At 35.1% G+C, this 15,348-nt stretch overlaps 1 protein-coding gene across 1 annotated transcript in view; it reads right to left on the bottom strand.

Moving 5' to 3' along the window:
* The window catches only part of LOC127732257 (uncharacterized), a 31,629-nt gene extending 16,765 nt beyond the window's left edge, over positions 1-14,864 (bottom strand). The window contains exons 1-3 of the mRNA XM_052241337.1: positions 14,849-14,864; positions 14,106-14,226; positions 4,908-5,130 (exon numbers count right to left, since the gene is read on the bottom strand). Coding sequence (XP_052097297.1) covers positions 4,908-5,130; positions 14,106-14,226; positions 14,849-14,864 — 360 coding nt within the window. The remainder of the gene's footprint in view (positions 1-4,907; positions 5,131-14,105; positions 14,227-14,848) is intronic.
* Positions 14,865-15,348: the final 484 nt, after the last annotated feature.

Raw genomic sequence — 15,348 nt, 5'->3', positions numbered from 1 at the left:
AATCTTTTTGGGTTGTCAGCTTTCTGACGTTTGCATCACATTTTATTATATTGATATGGGAAAAAAAGGTAGTTATTTCCCCACATGGAAACAGAAAACTAGATGATTATACACATCCAGTCTTTTGTGAAAGTGATTAATGTTGGTTCAATAGAAGAACCTATGGATGGATGGATGGCTATTTGACGTCCAGTGACGAGAACATGATTATGTGATATGAATATAAACCATTTTCTTTAGTTTTATTTTCTTGTTGACTTCGTTTTGATTTTTTTCGTCGACTTCGTTTTGTTCTTTTTCTGGTTTCGCACTTTATAGGGACCCATTACTTTAAGTATACTAACATTACATCTTAAACATTATCATGATTCCAAGTCGTCAACTGAACGTAAAACGGGAAATTGACTTGTATTACTACAACTGTTAATGCTTACACAGGCAAATTTTGCTAAGACACGCGAATTTCACATGAATCTCATGTGAAATTCAGGTGAAAATTTCACGTGAAATTCACCTGAAACGAGCTTATACATGAGGGAAGGAATGCCCTTTACCGTCAGGCGTCAAACGGTCATTTTCGACTACCGTTAGCGTCAAATTGATTAAAATTTTACCGTGATTCGTCAAAATATCCTTACCGTGATTCGTCAGAGGTCTCAAATAATTATCGTTACCACTATTTTTTGTTTTGGAGAAAAAAAATTAACGTGATTCGTCAAAATCAGTCGATTTTTTTATCGTCTAAAAGAAAGTGTACATTTTATCGTCATGCACCAAAAATTACCGTTAACATCATTTGGCAAGAATTTTTACCGTCATTCGTCATGAAGATACCCTCATTACGACCCTCATACATGAAACTCGCGTGAACATTTTCATACGAATTTCACATGAATCTCATGTGACGATGATTTTTTCAAACGAATTTCACATGAACTTTGCGAAAACAAATTTGGTAATTTTCATGATTTTAAACAAATTTGAAAAATTAGATGTTATTTGAATAACTTTATTTTGAAATTCATGTGAATATCACGTGAAAAAAAATCATGTGATTTTCACAAGAAACTGATGTGAAATCAGTTCATGTGAGTTTCGTGTATAAGCTCGTTTGAGGTGAATTTCACATGAGATTCACATGAATCTCAGTTCACGTGAGTGAAATTTCCCTGTGTACAGCCGACATCAACTTAAGTGTAGAAATTTTATATCTGTGGTGTCACTATGAAAATATCTTATAAACATCTTGAAAAAAGAAGTTTAACTCCGCGTTTGTGTCTTAGTATCTCAAATCGGGAATCTAGGCTGTCGATATCACATTCATTTCGTAAGTTGTTATGTTTGGTTGTTGGTTGAAGAATTTGGTGTTGGTGGCATATATTTAATTGTTTCTGTGTATATTCGTAAATTTAGATACTACCATGACTACTGTCAGAAAGTTGGAAAGTACTTTGTTATCCTCTAGATTTTTTTGTTTGTGTTTTCTCATTGACTTATACCCCATATCTTTATCAGTCGGTATATTTTAATTAGATTGGCTTAGGTTCAATTCATTAAAAGCTACCTAGCTTATCATAAACAATATCTTGAATTGGACAATCTTTCACAAAAAAAAAAATCATGTACAGATATAAGAGTACAAACGGAGCCTTGATGATAACAAGGGTTAAATATGACAAGATAAGATCAATTTGTATATTGCAATAGTACTTTTATAGTCTTTTAAACTGCCCCCCCCCCCCCCCCCCCATCAATAAGATTAAAATATAGCAAAACAAAATCGGTCTAGGGGCGTGTTTTTTTGTTCTTCGGTAGTGAGCCAGAAGAGGTTCATTTCTGTTTTTTTTTAATAGGGAAGATCTTCTGGCTCTCTTCCACCTTTTCTTTTTTGATGGGTAGTTTAGACAGCAGAGGCACATAACAAACATGGCGTCGTTTAGTCTAAATGACATTAATAAATTTATGAATGCAGATATATTAGAATGTGAGCTGCGTTATAAACGTTTTTATGGTATGACAGTCTTAGTAGGACATCCCTGTAGGACGGTAAGCTGGATAAATACAAGAACTACACGGACAATAACAGTTAAGGGACGACTATTTGATATTCTAGGAAAGGGATTTTGATTGATTGGTGTTAACAGTACTTTCAACTGTAAGTTGGGCTATTCCGTGGTGGTCAGTTTAAACTTCTAGATGCAGGATGGGGAAGGGAAAAGGGCATTATTCATTTTTTTAATCTGTCGTTAATTATGCCTATTTTTCAGCTTTTACCAGGCAACTATATTCATATATGAAATCCTCCTGTCCCCCACCCCAATAAATGAATAAATATCAAATTGTTTTTAATCTTATTTAACACAAGCTTAAATTGATTGATTGTTTGTTACTAATTTTTAACGCCCAGTGACAAATATGTCATGTATGTTCAGAACTCGGTTCAGGAAAACACGAGTTTAAAAGTCAATCGGCTGTTGTCTGCTCTTTGGTCGGGTTGTTGTCTCTTTGACATATTCCCCATTTCCATTCTCAATTTTATATAATAAAAAAACGAAGAGATATAGGATTGCTAATGAGGCAACTATCCACCGGAGTTCAAATATGAAGTGGTTGTAAGCAATTATAGGCAACCGTAATTAAGGCCTTCAACAATGACAAAACCCGATATTGTATTAAAAGTTGTCTATAAAAGGCCCGACGTGAAAAGTGTGAGAAACAATTCAAACGAAAAAACTAACGGCCTAATTTTACATAACAAAAGAATTTACAAAATATCAAATATGAGTCGAGGCATGAACCAACGACAACTACTAAACAATAGGCTCCTGACTTGGGACAGACACACAAAGAATATGGCAGGGTTGATATAAAAACGAAGATTGCCAATGAGACAACCCTCCACAAGAGACCAAATGACACAGCAATGTCAGCAATTAACAGATATAGGTCACCGTACGGCCTTTAACAATAAGCAAAGCCCATACCGCATAGTCGGCCATAAAAGGCCCCAAATCACAAATGTAAAACAATTCAAACGAGAAAACTAAGTTACGGTCTAATTAATGTAAAAAAAAAAATGAACGAAAAACAAATATGTAACACAGCAACAAACGACAACTACTAAATCACAGGCTCCTGACTTGGGACAGGCACATACATACAGAATGTGGCGGGGTTAAACATGTTAGCGGGATCCGGCCCAACCGGCCCCCTAACCTGGGACAGTGGTGTAACAGTACAAGAACATCTTTGTGACCGCTCAACCCTTCCCGAAGCTGGGACAGTGGTGTAACAGTACAATATAAGAACAACCTGCACAAATCAATTGCAATTAGATTAACTCAAAAGATTGGTACGAGACACACAAAAAAAAACTTACACTAAGACAATAGACAAAAAGCACCGAAATAAGAGTATTTGCAATTACTGGAAGTTTGTTCAAAGCTAATAACAACTAGTATTGAAATAAATCGTGTTCTCCCAGACTGAAGTATCAATCAGTAACATGACAACCAACGGATTTATTAAAAAAAAAAAACAAAAAAAAAAAAACAGTCTGGGAAATGTCTGGTATACATTGTATACTTGTATATTGATACATATACAATGAAAATTTTTGAAAAGTGGTGGTCCGAAGGTTTTGACCATCGAAATTTTGGAATAGAAGTAATAATTAGGACCAGAAGATTTTCTTCAAGGACCACCAGAGAAAAATGATTTTGAGAACTTTTCGATATCTTTGCTTTATACAAAAATAATCCAGTTTGGTTACTTTAAGAAAATTGGATAGACAAGATGTCCTTTTTGATCATATTCGAGACGAACATTGACGATTTTTTGTGCATTTTAAGATTATTCTTAAAAATCAAATAAGGGGGGTTTAAGTCAGATTTGTCTAGCAAAATTGAGTAAGAGGAAAGAACAAAGAAAAATGTCACGAACAGAGCACACTTTTAGTCATGTCTACCGGACGTATCTTAATTTTCTATAAAATCATCGTAAACTTCATTTATGTCATCCAACATAACAAAAAACTGCTATACATTCGACGACAAATTGAATTTTTGTTTTATTGATCTTCCGTAGAATATCTCCAGAAGAGGTCCAGATTATTTTTTTTTTACTCTTCACCAGAAGACATTCTAGAGACGTGCAGAAGAGACAAATAAAACACGCCCTAGATCTTAAAAAAAAATAGGCAAACTTTGAGAGGAATGTAATTAATTTGTAAGACTTTTCATTACAATAAACAAAATTATGTGATTAACTTTTATTATGACTGTCCTAAAAATACAAAACAATTTATGTATTATTCAATTTTTTCCAACTTTGCCAATTAAGGGGAGATAACTCAGACAATCTTACTTTTATAAGGGAATGTGTAGCAAATGTAACTATTTTGTTTTGTAAGAAGAATACGAGTCACGTTACCACACTTTTTCTCATATATTTTCCAAAACCTAAATCTTATATTTTATATTAAATTCTGTCGTTTAGTTTTAACACAAAATTGGTTTTACTAGATATAATGTATACAAAATCTGCCACTGGCAATTATGCACAGCCTGTAGCTTGAAAAAAGATCTGTCATCCACACTTTTTATAATACTTTTGAAAAAATTAAATAATTCTTTCGATTTTAAGTTAGACACCCCCTTTCTACCTAAGTATGCAATTGTAGACAGTTTTTTTCAATAGAAAATAGTCCCGAAACTGCTATGACGTAAAACGGACCCATCAATCATCCCAGATGACACCAGCAATACTTAAAAGGCCACCATACGCCAGATTATTCTCGGACTGGTAGTTTCAGTAAAAAAAAAGGAGAAGGAGTAAAAGCCGCGGTGGTATTGGATAAACGGGTTTGACATAGTAATTTCTTAAAATTATAAATTAAGGGCTCTTACCTCTCCATAAAACGAAACTTCTAATGTGTTTCTTAATTCACTGACACCCAACGATTCAATTTCCTCGAATCCTGTTTCAATGATATTTTCTCTGTCTACACTTATAAAAGTTGTTTGGCCGGTCAACTCCTCCGATATATTGGATATTTCTAAAGGTCTTCCCGTCACAATTTCAAGTTGCATTTTTTTAACTATTTCAGCAGGATCCTGAATATTTTTTTCCCTACAATATTCGATACAATTTTTAATTATATATTGTATTCCAACCGAGTTTTCAATATTTTGCAAGTGAATATGATCTATCGTTTCAACAGGTATAACATCCATAAAGTCAAGATCTGGAAAATCAGTGTAAGTTACAGAAATTTCTGTTGGTACAGTAATTTCTGTTGGTTCATTAAAAGTCACAATTTGTCCCATATTATCCGGATTTTCAGCATTCGAATACATGGTTTCCTCAGACGATTGGGAGCAACTCTCTACATGAGCCCTGAGTGCCCTTACGTCAAAGTCTTGCTTACAATACTGGCATGTTTCACTCCGTGTAACCATTTTTTTTCCTGACTCAGACTTTTCTGGTACTATACTCAGATTGTTCTGGATTGGGCGTATGTACACTCTAGTTTGCGCGCTGATAACCGTTTTCATTTCTTTGACTGACCAATTACATTTTAAAACAGAAAGTGTTCAGCAATTTTGTGAAGCCTTGAGCAATTCGAACCCGCCAGCTAATTTTAATTTCGGAAATCCCTGAACATCTCCATCCTCTGTTTCTTCGGCCGACATAATTTTCTGCACAACCGACTCTTCGTTGTCATCACAAAGTAATACTATTTTTTTTTAAACCAAGTCCAGCACACTTTAAAATTTCCTTCTCCTGTACAGATGGCACAGTACACGCATCTACGTTTGACAAACATACGAAGTTGGCTGTCCATGTTCGGCCACGACCAGGGTGTGCCTGTCCTTTTCGTTTCCTACCGCGCATGTCATATGGCTGGAATAGGCGATTCCTGATTTCTGAAATGTTACTTCGCATAGCCGAAGTTGGCGTGAAAACGGCAGCCGATGATCCCACGGAAGGTGGTCCATTTTCAGCGTTAGGTGTGTTGGACATGTTTTCCCTAACTCGTTTTCTGAATCGGTGCCTATCGCCAATTGTTTGCAAACCAAGCCTGCTTAATTCGGAATCAGATACACTCTCTATCATATATTCGTCTATTCTTTCTTTTTCAAAATTTTGAAAGAATGCTATAAGTCCCATTTGCCCAAGCACGTTTTTTATTACACTGACGGCCATGATGTAGACCTGCGTAAATGAAATGCCGCCAAAAACAAAACAAAAATCACGTGCTAAAAAGTTGAAGGTCGACGTCAACATCATAACGTTTTAACTTTACGTCGTGTATTAAAGGCCCCTACAACTGAACAGCTGCTTTACACACTCAGTCAAGTAGAACATTAAAGGCGTACTGTTTAAATAACATTACAACACGATATATGAACGCCACAAAGGCCATATCAAGTAATAAAATTTACGATTTTGACATTTATATGAAAGAAAACGACTAAAAGCATCAATTATTTTATCTCACCAACAATTTTGTTGACCATGACAAATTTATCTACAGCTGTGGAAGTGTTTTTCTTGACATTAGGTAATGATGTTTCAATCAGTTACACATATATTTCTAAAGTAAACAGAGCTCATTTATAAAAACTGCAATTTTAATTAAAGCCTAAAATATAGTTATTTGGTCGAGTGCCATGTTTTCTTGAATGAACGACGTAAAATTGTAGCTCTTAATTGTGTAGATTAAAGCAAACCGCATGTATTGCTAACATAGCAGTGTGATATTTTGTAATACTGAATTGCTTTGTTCCCTTTACGCTTTGAACCACCAAGTCCAGTTTATGTAAAAGCGAACCAGTACCATATATTCTGAACTAAACATTTTAAATATACACTTCTGTGAATGATATCTAAGTCTAAAGTTTGCAAACTGAAGTTAAAATCACCAGTTTGAAACTGTAGCAAAATGAAATTTGTATTAGCAGTAAAGCGTTTTCACTTAATGTCTTACTTGATCTAGTCAACGCATTATCGCTCTCATTGCTAATTTTGCCGTTTGAGCTTTGCATAACAGTACTTGAACTTATTGTCCTGCATTATCAACTTGAATATTCAATATTTACACTAAGCATTTCGGTGTCACCAGTTGACATCATGTCATGACAACTGCCCATCATAAAGCCCCACTCCAACAAAAACTGTATTTTTTCAAGTGAATAAGGATCATGACAAAACATTTTAATATTTCAGCTGAATAATTTTCAAAGACAAGACAATGTCATGCTAGATTAACTTAACACCATACACTTTTAACTGTACGTCTTGTAATTCCAGGTGAGCATATTGAATGGTAAGCTTATCATGACATTATAATGATATACCATCGTGCTATCTTAGCTTAACATCACGTACTTTCAACTGTACGTCGTGTAATTTCAAGTGAGCATATTGTATGGTAAGCTTATCGTGACATTTAATGATATACCATCGTGCTATTTTAGCTTAACATCACGTACATTCAACTGTACGTCGTTTAATTTCACGTGAGCATATTGTATGGTAAGCCCATCGTGACATTAAAATGATAAACCATCGTGCTATCTTAGCTTAACATCATAAACTTTCAACTGTACGTCGTGTGGTTTTAAGTGATCATATTGTATGGTAAGCCTTTCGTAACATTATAATGATCTAACATCGTTCTATCTTAGCTCAACATCATAAACTTTCAACTGTGCATCGTGTAGTTTTAAGTCAATACATTGTATGGTAAATCTATCGTAGCATTAAAGTGATATAGCATCGTGCTATCTTAGCTTAACATCATGTACTTCCATCAGTTCATTGTGTAGTTTTGAGTGAGCATATTTATGATAAGCCTTTCGTTACATTATAGTGATGTAGCAATGTGCTGTCTTAGCTTAACATCGCGTACTTTCAACTGTACGTCGTGTAATTCCAGGTGAGCATATTGTATGGTCAGCTTATCATGACATTATAATGATATACCATCATGCTATCTTAGCTTAACATCACGTACTTTCAACTGTACGTCGTGTAATTTCTAGTGAGCATATTGTATGTTAAGCTTATCGTGACATTATAGTGGTATAACGTTATGCTAGTTTAGCTTTACATCGTGTAGTTTAAAGTCTACATGCAGTATGATAAACCTATCGTGACATTATAATGATATAACGTTGTGATATCTAAGCGTTACATTTATTTATAATAAGTCAACATCATGAAGTTCAACTCTTCGTTTTATTTGTTATCCTAGCAATCGAAGAAGACGTCTAAGCATTATGCAGTAGCAAGTTAACATCGTGTAATGTCAACTTAACAATATATAGTTTCAACTCAACGTTACGTGTTATAGGCATATCATCATAACGCCGAGGCTTACCACGATGCTTTCACAACATCAACACTTGCAGTTGCAAGTCAACACAACGCAGATTCAACTTAGCATTTTATTATTTAAAGTTTGCATTTTGATGATTTAATTCATCGTCACGCTGTCTTAACTTTACATTGAAAGCTTCAGCATAACGTTGTGTAAATGTCTAATATATGACAGCTGAGGCTTTCCATAGCTTAGCTATGTACTCCTCAAGGACTTGGTGCAATAGTTCCTATCGTAAAGACAGCGTGCCAACCACTAACATTCGGACCTAATTATTAACATGTCTATACCCCAGAGATTTTAAAAAGTTCCAGTACGTGCAGAGGGCGTGGCAGTCTCCTTTAATGATGCATCGTATTAAAAGTCCTCAATATGACCGGACGTTGCTGCGTACTTGAACAGCCCACACATACTTTTTATAAAAAAAACTCAGAAGTTTGAACGAATTGCTTCTAAATCAACTGACCCACAAAAAAAGTTGTTACGAGGGTTCTGAACGCGCACAGGGCGTGGCAGTCTCTCTAGATGATGCATCGTATTTAACGTCCTCACTCTGGCCGGACGTGGCTGAATACTTGAACATCGCACACATACGAGTTGTTTCTAAATCAACTAACGATTTGCTGGCCGGACTATGTTCTAAATAGGCTGATCATGTGGAGATCAAATTAATGTTAACAGTTGTTAAACAACCTGTAGTCATAGACTTTTTCAGACACGTGATGTATTCTCCTTCCAATATTCACAAACGTTAAAAAAACGTTTTTCTTACGTTTGTGTGTGTTTGGTTGTTAGATTGATCTACTAGGGTATATTTATTTAAGTACATGTGAAACAAAGGTAAATTTTCAAAACAATACAATAGTTTTAGTCATAGAACCGGTTCAGAACGAGAACAAGTTAGTTCTATTCCTCGGAATCTTGAAATATATACTATTTATAATTCACACAAATTTAAATCTCATAATTGCAACGATTGGTGTGGCAGACACATTTTATTCTATTTGAAACTTATATTTTAGGGAAACTTCTATTTCGTGACATGGCTTCTGACTCTAACTATATATCTATGATTATTAAGTTGTTTCATGCTGAAAACGAGTTTACGACTGAATCAACAAACTTATTTAGAACAGTTGAGACATATTGGAGAGAGAATCATGCAACGTCACACATGTGAATGAAAAATTAGTTTGTCGTTGGTAGTACAAAAAGTTGTTCTGTGCATGATAACCATGCCAACACCTTTAAATACTTTAAACCCACTATTGAGTTCTATCATTCAACTTAAATTAACTCAATGTTTATTTACAAGTTATCTCAGAAAGTTAATTGGCAAGATAACTTGTATCACAATGTTCATACACAATTATAATTATTTCTAGCAGGCAATGGATACATCAAATAGTTGGTCACTGTAACAATCTTGTCAATAGTTTGTTGGAATAACAGTGTGTTTCAATAAATTAATCCTTACTATGTTTCATTTAATTTTGCAGAGACATGCACTCCATCAACAAACTTGAAGAAACAATGGGTATTCCTTCAATGTTTACGGATTATGTACCCTTGTGTCGATTCAATGCTAAAGATATAGAAATTTTATAGAAAATCCACCATGTGCTTTCCCCATGTGCTCTCATATTTGACAATTCAATGTTTGATAGATAGAGGATTATTGCATGCAGTGCTAGCAATGATTTCCTCAAAACAAGTTTATAAATTTAGATATTGGTTAAAACAAATATAAATATTAACCAATTCAAGTACACCTTCTAGGGTGCGCTGAGCCTCGACTTTAGTGACGAGTTTTTTTTTTTAATTTAAAGGTTGTTTGTGACTTTTTGTAAACAGTAAACGCTAGCACATCATAGAAAAACATGTGAGTAATCTATGTTTAAAATTTTACAACAAAAATCTCTATTAAAGTCTTTGGATTTTCTACAAAAATCTTGGTTTTATTTGCCATATAATCCCTTTTTTCTATTAAATGCAATGAAACAAAAAATAATTAAGCTTTGCGCGAAGTCTCTCCTTGGTATATGTTCAAAATTGCCCATCTCTATTATTCATCATCTTTGCTGTTTTGATACTATTGCAGTTTGAAAATTTCGTAATTCACATGGCTACAGAAGGGGTCATAAACCTTAATAAAAATAATGATGGAAGCAAGATGTGGAGTGCATACCCCCTCATCACCATTACTTTGAATACTAAAGTCATTAATGACATTGGTGCAGTTTGGTCTACATTTCTGCATAACGTTTGCTGTATCGGAAATGGCTGGTTTTATTTTTGACAACCTTGTGTAGTTCTAGTCTTTGATAATCATGTTAGGAACTGTAGCAAAGTTGCAGATCACACCAATTCCGGACAAAACTTTTCTGTTGTTTTGTGATGTTTGTTTTCAAACCAATGAAATAATTCACCTTCTTCTCTGGTTTATGACCCTCAAGGGTGACTGAGGAATAGAAATATGGTCACCATTGGTCTTCCTCCGATCGGCGGTAAAAACCCTCGCTAAAGTGGTGCGTCCGTTTGGCTGTGCGGGATGTACAAATTTGCAGCCACGTCCGGTCAAAATGGGGACGTTAAATCCGATGCCTCGTGTGAAGAGAGTGCCACGCTCTTTGCACGTTAAGAACCCTTGCAACAACTTTTTGAGGGGTCCGAAGGTGGCCTGTTGGAAGGCTGAATGTCTGTCTTTATCCAATATACCCTCATTTTCCCGTGGCTGTCCAAATTTCCCCGACCTTCATCCCGGACGGCCTCTATTGCAGGACCTACCTATTGTATTTATTGGTAACTTGTTCTCGTTCTGAACATGCATGAAATATTTGCCACTGGACGTTAAGCAACAAACAATCAATCAATCTCTGGTTTATCTTTGAGGTCAGCATAGCCGTTCTGATCTTGTTGGTCAATAGTTGCAATACGGGTTTTTCTATCGTAATTGACTAAATGCGCACCAGCTCCTCTATTACTGGCGGGGGCTCAACATTGGATTTTGGGTACAGTTATGCAGTTGGGATTTAACCCCCCCCCCCCCCCCCCATTCATATATTGAATAATTGTGAAATCCCTACCTATACACAGCGAAATCATAACCCATTCATATATTTATCAGCTCAAATAGTACTTTAATATATCACAATTGGTCAATTACTACCTATTGATATATTTCCTCGGTAAAATTGCACCCCATTGATATATCTGACGTATCAAAAAAGGGACCCATTCCAGCGGCACATATGTATATACCTTCATATAGGAAGAGACCCCCCGTGCATGACCATAACTTGTATTGTGAGTATGCTAGTCCTTTTCATGGATCACAGTTTTGTATAGTTTTAACTATACTGCATAACGTATGGTTCACGACTACCACAGCATGCATATTGCTCAGAAAACCATGATTCAACACTATCTTGACTAAGATTTTTAAGTATTATATGGGTTTTGATGGTTTGATGGTTTATTTTACCTAATCTACGGATCCAGATACTGTAAGGTGCACACGTTGCCATTGTTGCCAAGAAATATTGTGCTTATCAATTTCACTTGGCATAATATATTTGTTTTTAAGGTTGTTTTCCCATTTAAAAAAAATAAGTTCGAATATCATCAAGCTGCTTGATACATGGGTCGTTGTTACTATTTGGAAATATTAAATAATAAGCAACTTTTTCTGTAATATGTTTGTGTAGATTTTGTTGCCTCATTTTAATTGTGTTCCATTTCATTCGTAACTACTTCACTTAACGCATGTACTGCAAGATTAACTCATTTTCGAGAAATTGTGTAGGTAAATTGCATCTTCATTCAACGGCCCCCAAGGGTGACTGGGGAATAGAAATATGGTCACCATTGGTCTTCCTCCGACCGGCGGTAAAACCCTCGCTAAAGTGGGGCGTCCGTTTGGCTGTGCGGGATGTACAAATTTGCAGCCACGTCCGGTCAGAATGGGGACGTTAAATCCGATGCCTCGTGTAAAGAGAGTGCCACGCTCTTTGCACGTTAAGAACCCTTGCAACAACTCTTTGAGGGGTCCGTAGGTGACCTGTTGCAAGGCTAAATTTCTGTCCCTATCCAATATACCCTCATTTCCCGTGGCAGTCTAAATTTCTCCGACCTTAATCCCTTAATCTATTACAGAACCTACCTATTGTATTTATTGTGAACTTGTTCTCGTCCTGAATATGCATGAAATATTTGCCACTGGACGTTAAGCAACCAACAATCAATCAATCAATCTTCATTCAACTTTGTTAGGGCTCTTACTATTTCTTTTTTTATAAACAGAAACAAAATGCTCCCAAATAATATCTTTTCCATCAAACCAGACTCTCATTTTATGAACATCATGTTGGCCATTTAAGAGTATATTTTTCCTCAATTTTTTATAAGATGGGGTGGATCTGACATGAAATGTAATGGACCATTAGTGATTTCCATGCAATGTAGCAGCGTTAATTGTAATAAATTTTCTGAAGCACCATCACGAATACTGAGAAGTTAGAAATTTCGTATCATGCCAGCTCCAGACCTCAGTTAAACTGATTAAAAGATGTTGTCTTCATCATATATGATTGTTAAATATTACAGTTGAATGTTGCACAACGACTGTTGGAAACTGCATTTGAATATTGAATATTGAAAATTAAATGTTGGAAATCTAATTAAAAAAAAGTGAATGTTGAAAAACGAATGTTCCATGTTGATAAACAAATGTTGCATGTTGAAAAACGAATATTGAAAGTTCGAATGTTGAATGTTGATGAACAAATCCTGAAAATCCAAATCGAATGTTGAATACTGAAATCAAATGTTGACTATTGAAATCGAATGTTGATTGTTTAAACGAATGTTGAATGCTTAAAAACGAACGCTGAATATTGAAATCAAATGTTGAACTTTAAAAAAAAGTTTAATGTTGAAAAACGAATGTTGATTATCGAAAAGCGAATGCTGAATATTGAAATCAAATGTTGAATGTTCAAAATCGAATATTGAATATTAAAATCGAACGATGAATTTTGAAATACGAATATTGAATGCTAAAAAATGAATGTTGAATATTTAAATCGAATGTTGAATGTTTAAAAGAAATGTTTAATGTTAAATGCTCGAATGTTGAATGTCGTAAAAGAAATGCTGAATATTAAAATGAAATGTTCGATGTTCAAAAACGAATATTGAATGTCGAAACCGAATGTTGATAGTTGAAAATTGAATGATAACATCTAATAATAAAAAAAAAGTGAGAAAAATTTATTCATAATTTGTATTGACCCGGGAAGATTTAAAGATTGACATATTATGTGGATGAATGTCTATTTTTAAAGTCTATTTAAAGCCCTGTAGATATCTTTTGTTTTTATTTTTGTCAGCCTGGATGGGGTCTTCATTTCTTTATTTATGTATTTTTTAAGCCAGCAGTTCTTTTAAAAATTGTTTTGTCCACTATAATATATTCTTTATATTTCAGCACCCGTATTCTATATTTTTTCTTATTTCTTTATTCTTTATTTCTGGGCCTCCACTATATGCATTTGTTGTCTCTTCTGTAAACCCCAAACAAAACCTCGTATAATGTTGTCTCTTTTAGGAATTCCCCACATCTCGTTTAATTTGTGCAGATATGCAATGAAAGATTACAGATTGATAATTATTTTAGTACAAGAAACACATGTTGGGTACACACAAAATATCTTAAAACCCGTTGCCATTATCACTAGTTGTGGTAGTTGGGGTAGGTGCAGCAGTGGTAGCTGATGCAGCGGTGGTAGATGATGCAGCAGTGATAGCTGGTGCACCAGTGATATCTGCTGCAGTAGCAGCTGAAAAATAAAAAGATGATAATCTATTTTACATCATTACAATATGAAAAACAAGATAGCAAAAATACAGAACTCCAATAAAAATTCAAAACGGAAAGTCCCTTATCAAATGACAAAATCAAAAGCTATAACACACCAAACGAATGGAAAACGACTGTCATATTCTGACTTGGTACAGGTATTTTCTTATGTAGGAAATGGTGGATTAAGCCTGGCTTGATACCAAGCTAAACCTTTCACTTGTATGACAGTGGCATAGAATTCCGTTATACTGACAACAATGTGTAAGCAAAACAAATACACATTGTAAGTGCCAAATATTGGGGTAGAGCACTCAACATTGCGTTATAATCTTTAACACTCTAAAACAAACAACTATGTCAACTAAAAACTCTAAAACAAACAACTATGTCAACAAAGAAAAACAAAATGGCATATATACACTCTATAGGCAAAGCACATAAGGAAAAGTTAAAGACTAGAACACAAAAAAAATGATCATAGCACAATACCACAATGGTGGGATGTATAAATACGGATCAACGCCAAAAGGATATTACCAAAACTTGAATAATATTGATTTCAAAATTAAAGTCGTCACGTTAGTTTTAGATTCTGGTACTGAGATGATCGTTCATGTTAAATTGGAGATTTGTGGATTGTTGTGGATTCTTTATTCCCTTTAGTGTTTTACAATTATGAGTAGACGACTATTTCATTTTCTCGAGGAGAAATAGACTTTTATAATGAATGTATTGAACCGGTCAGAACTGTGAATAAGTAATCTAAGACCGTATGAAAATACATATTTTCCCCAAAAAAATGCAGGATATATTTGTGTTTATAAATACATTTTCGAATGAAATAGCCCCCCAAGGGTGACTGGGGAATAGAAGTATGGTCACCATTGGTCTTCCTCCGACCGGCAGTAAAACCCGTGCTAAAGTGGGGCGTCCGTTTGGCTGTGCGGGATGTACAAATTTGCAGCCACGTCCGGTCAGAATGGGGACGTTAAATCCGATGCCTCGTGTAAAGAGAGTGCCACGCTCTTTGCACGTTAAGAACCCTTGCAACAACTCTTTGAGGGGTCCGTAGGTGACCTGTTGGAAGGCTAAATTTCTG

The sequence above is a fragment of the Mytilus californianus genome, unplaced genomic scaffold, assembly GCF_021869535.1.
Source record: "Mytilus californianus isolate M0D057914Y unplaced genomic scaffold, xbMytCali1.0.p SCAF_23, whole genome shotgun sequence".
Lineage (NCBI taxonomy): Eukaryota > Metazoa > Mollusca > Bivalvia > Mytilida > Mytilidae > Mytilus > Mytilus californianus.
The sequence above is the reverse complement of the archived record's forward strand: the minus strand, read 5'-3'. Positions and strand labels throughout refer to the sequence as shown.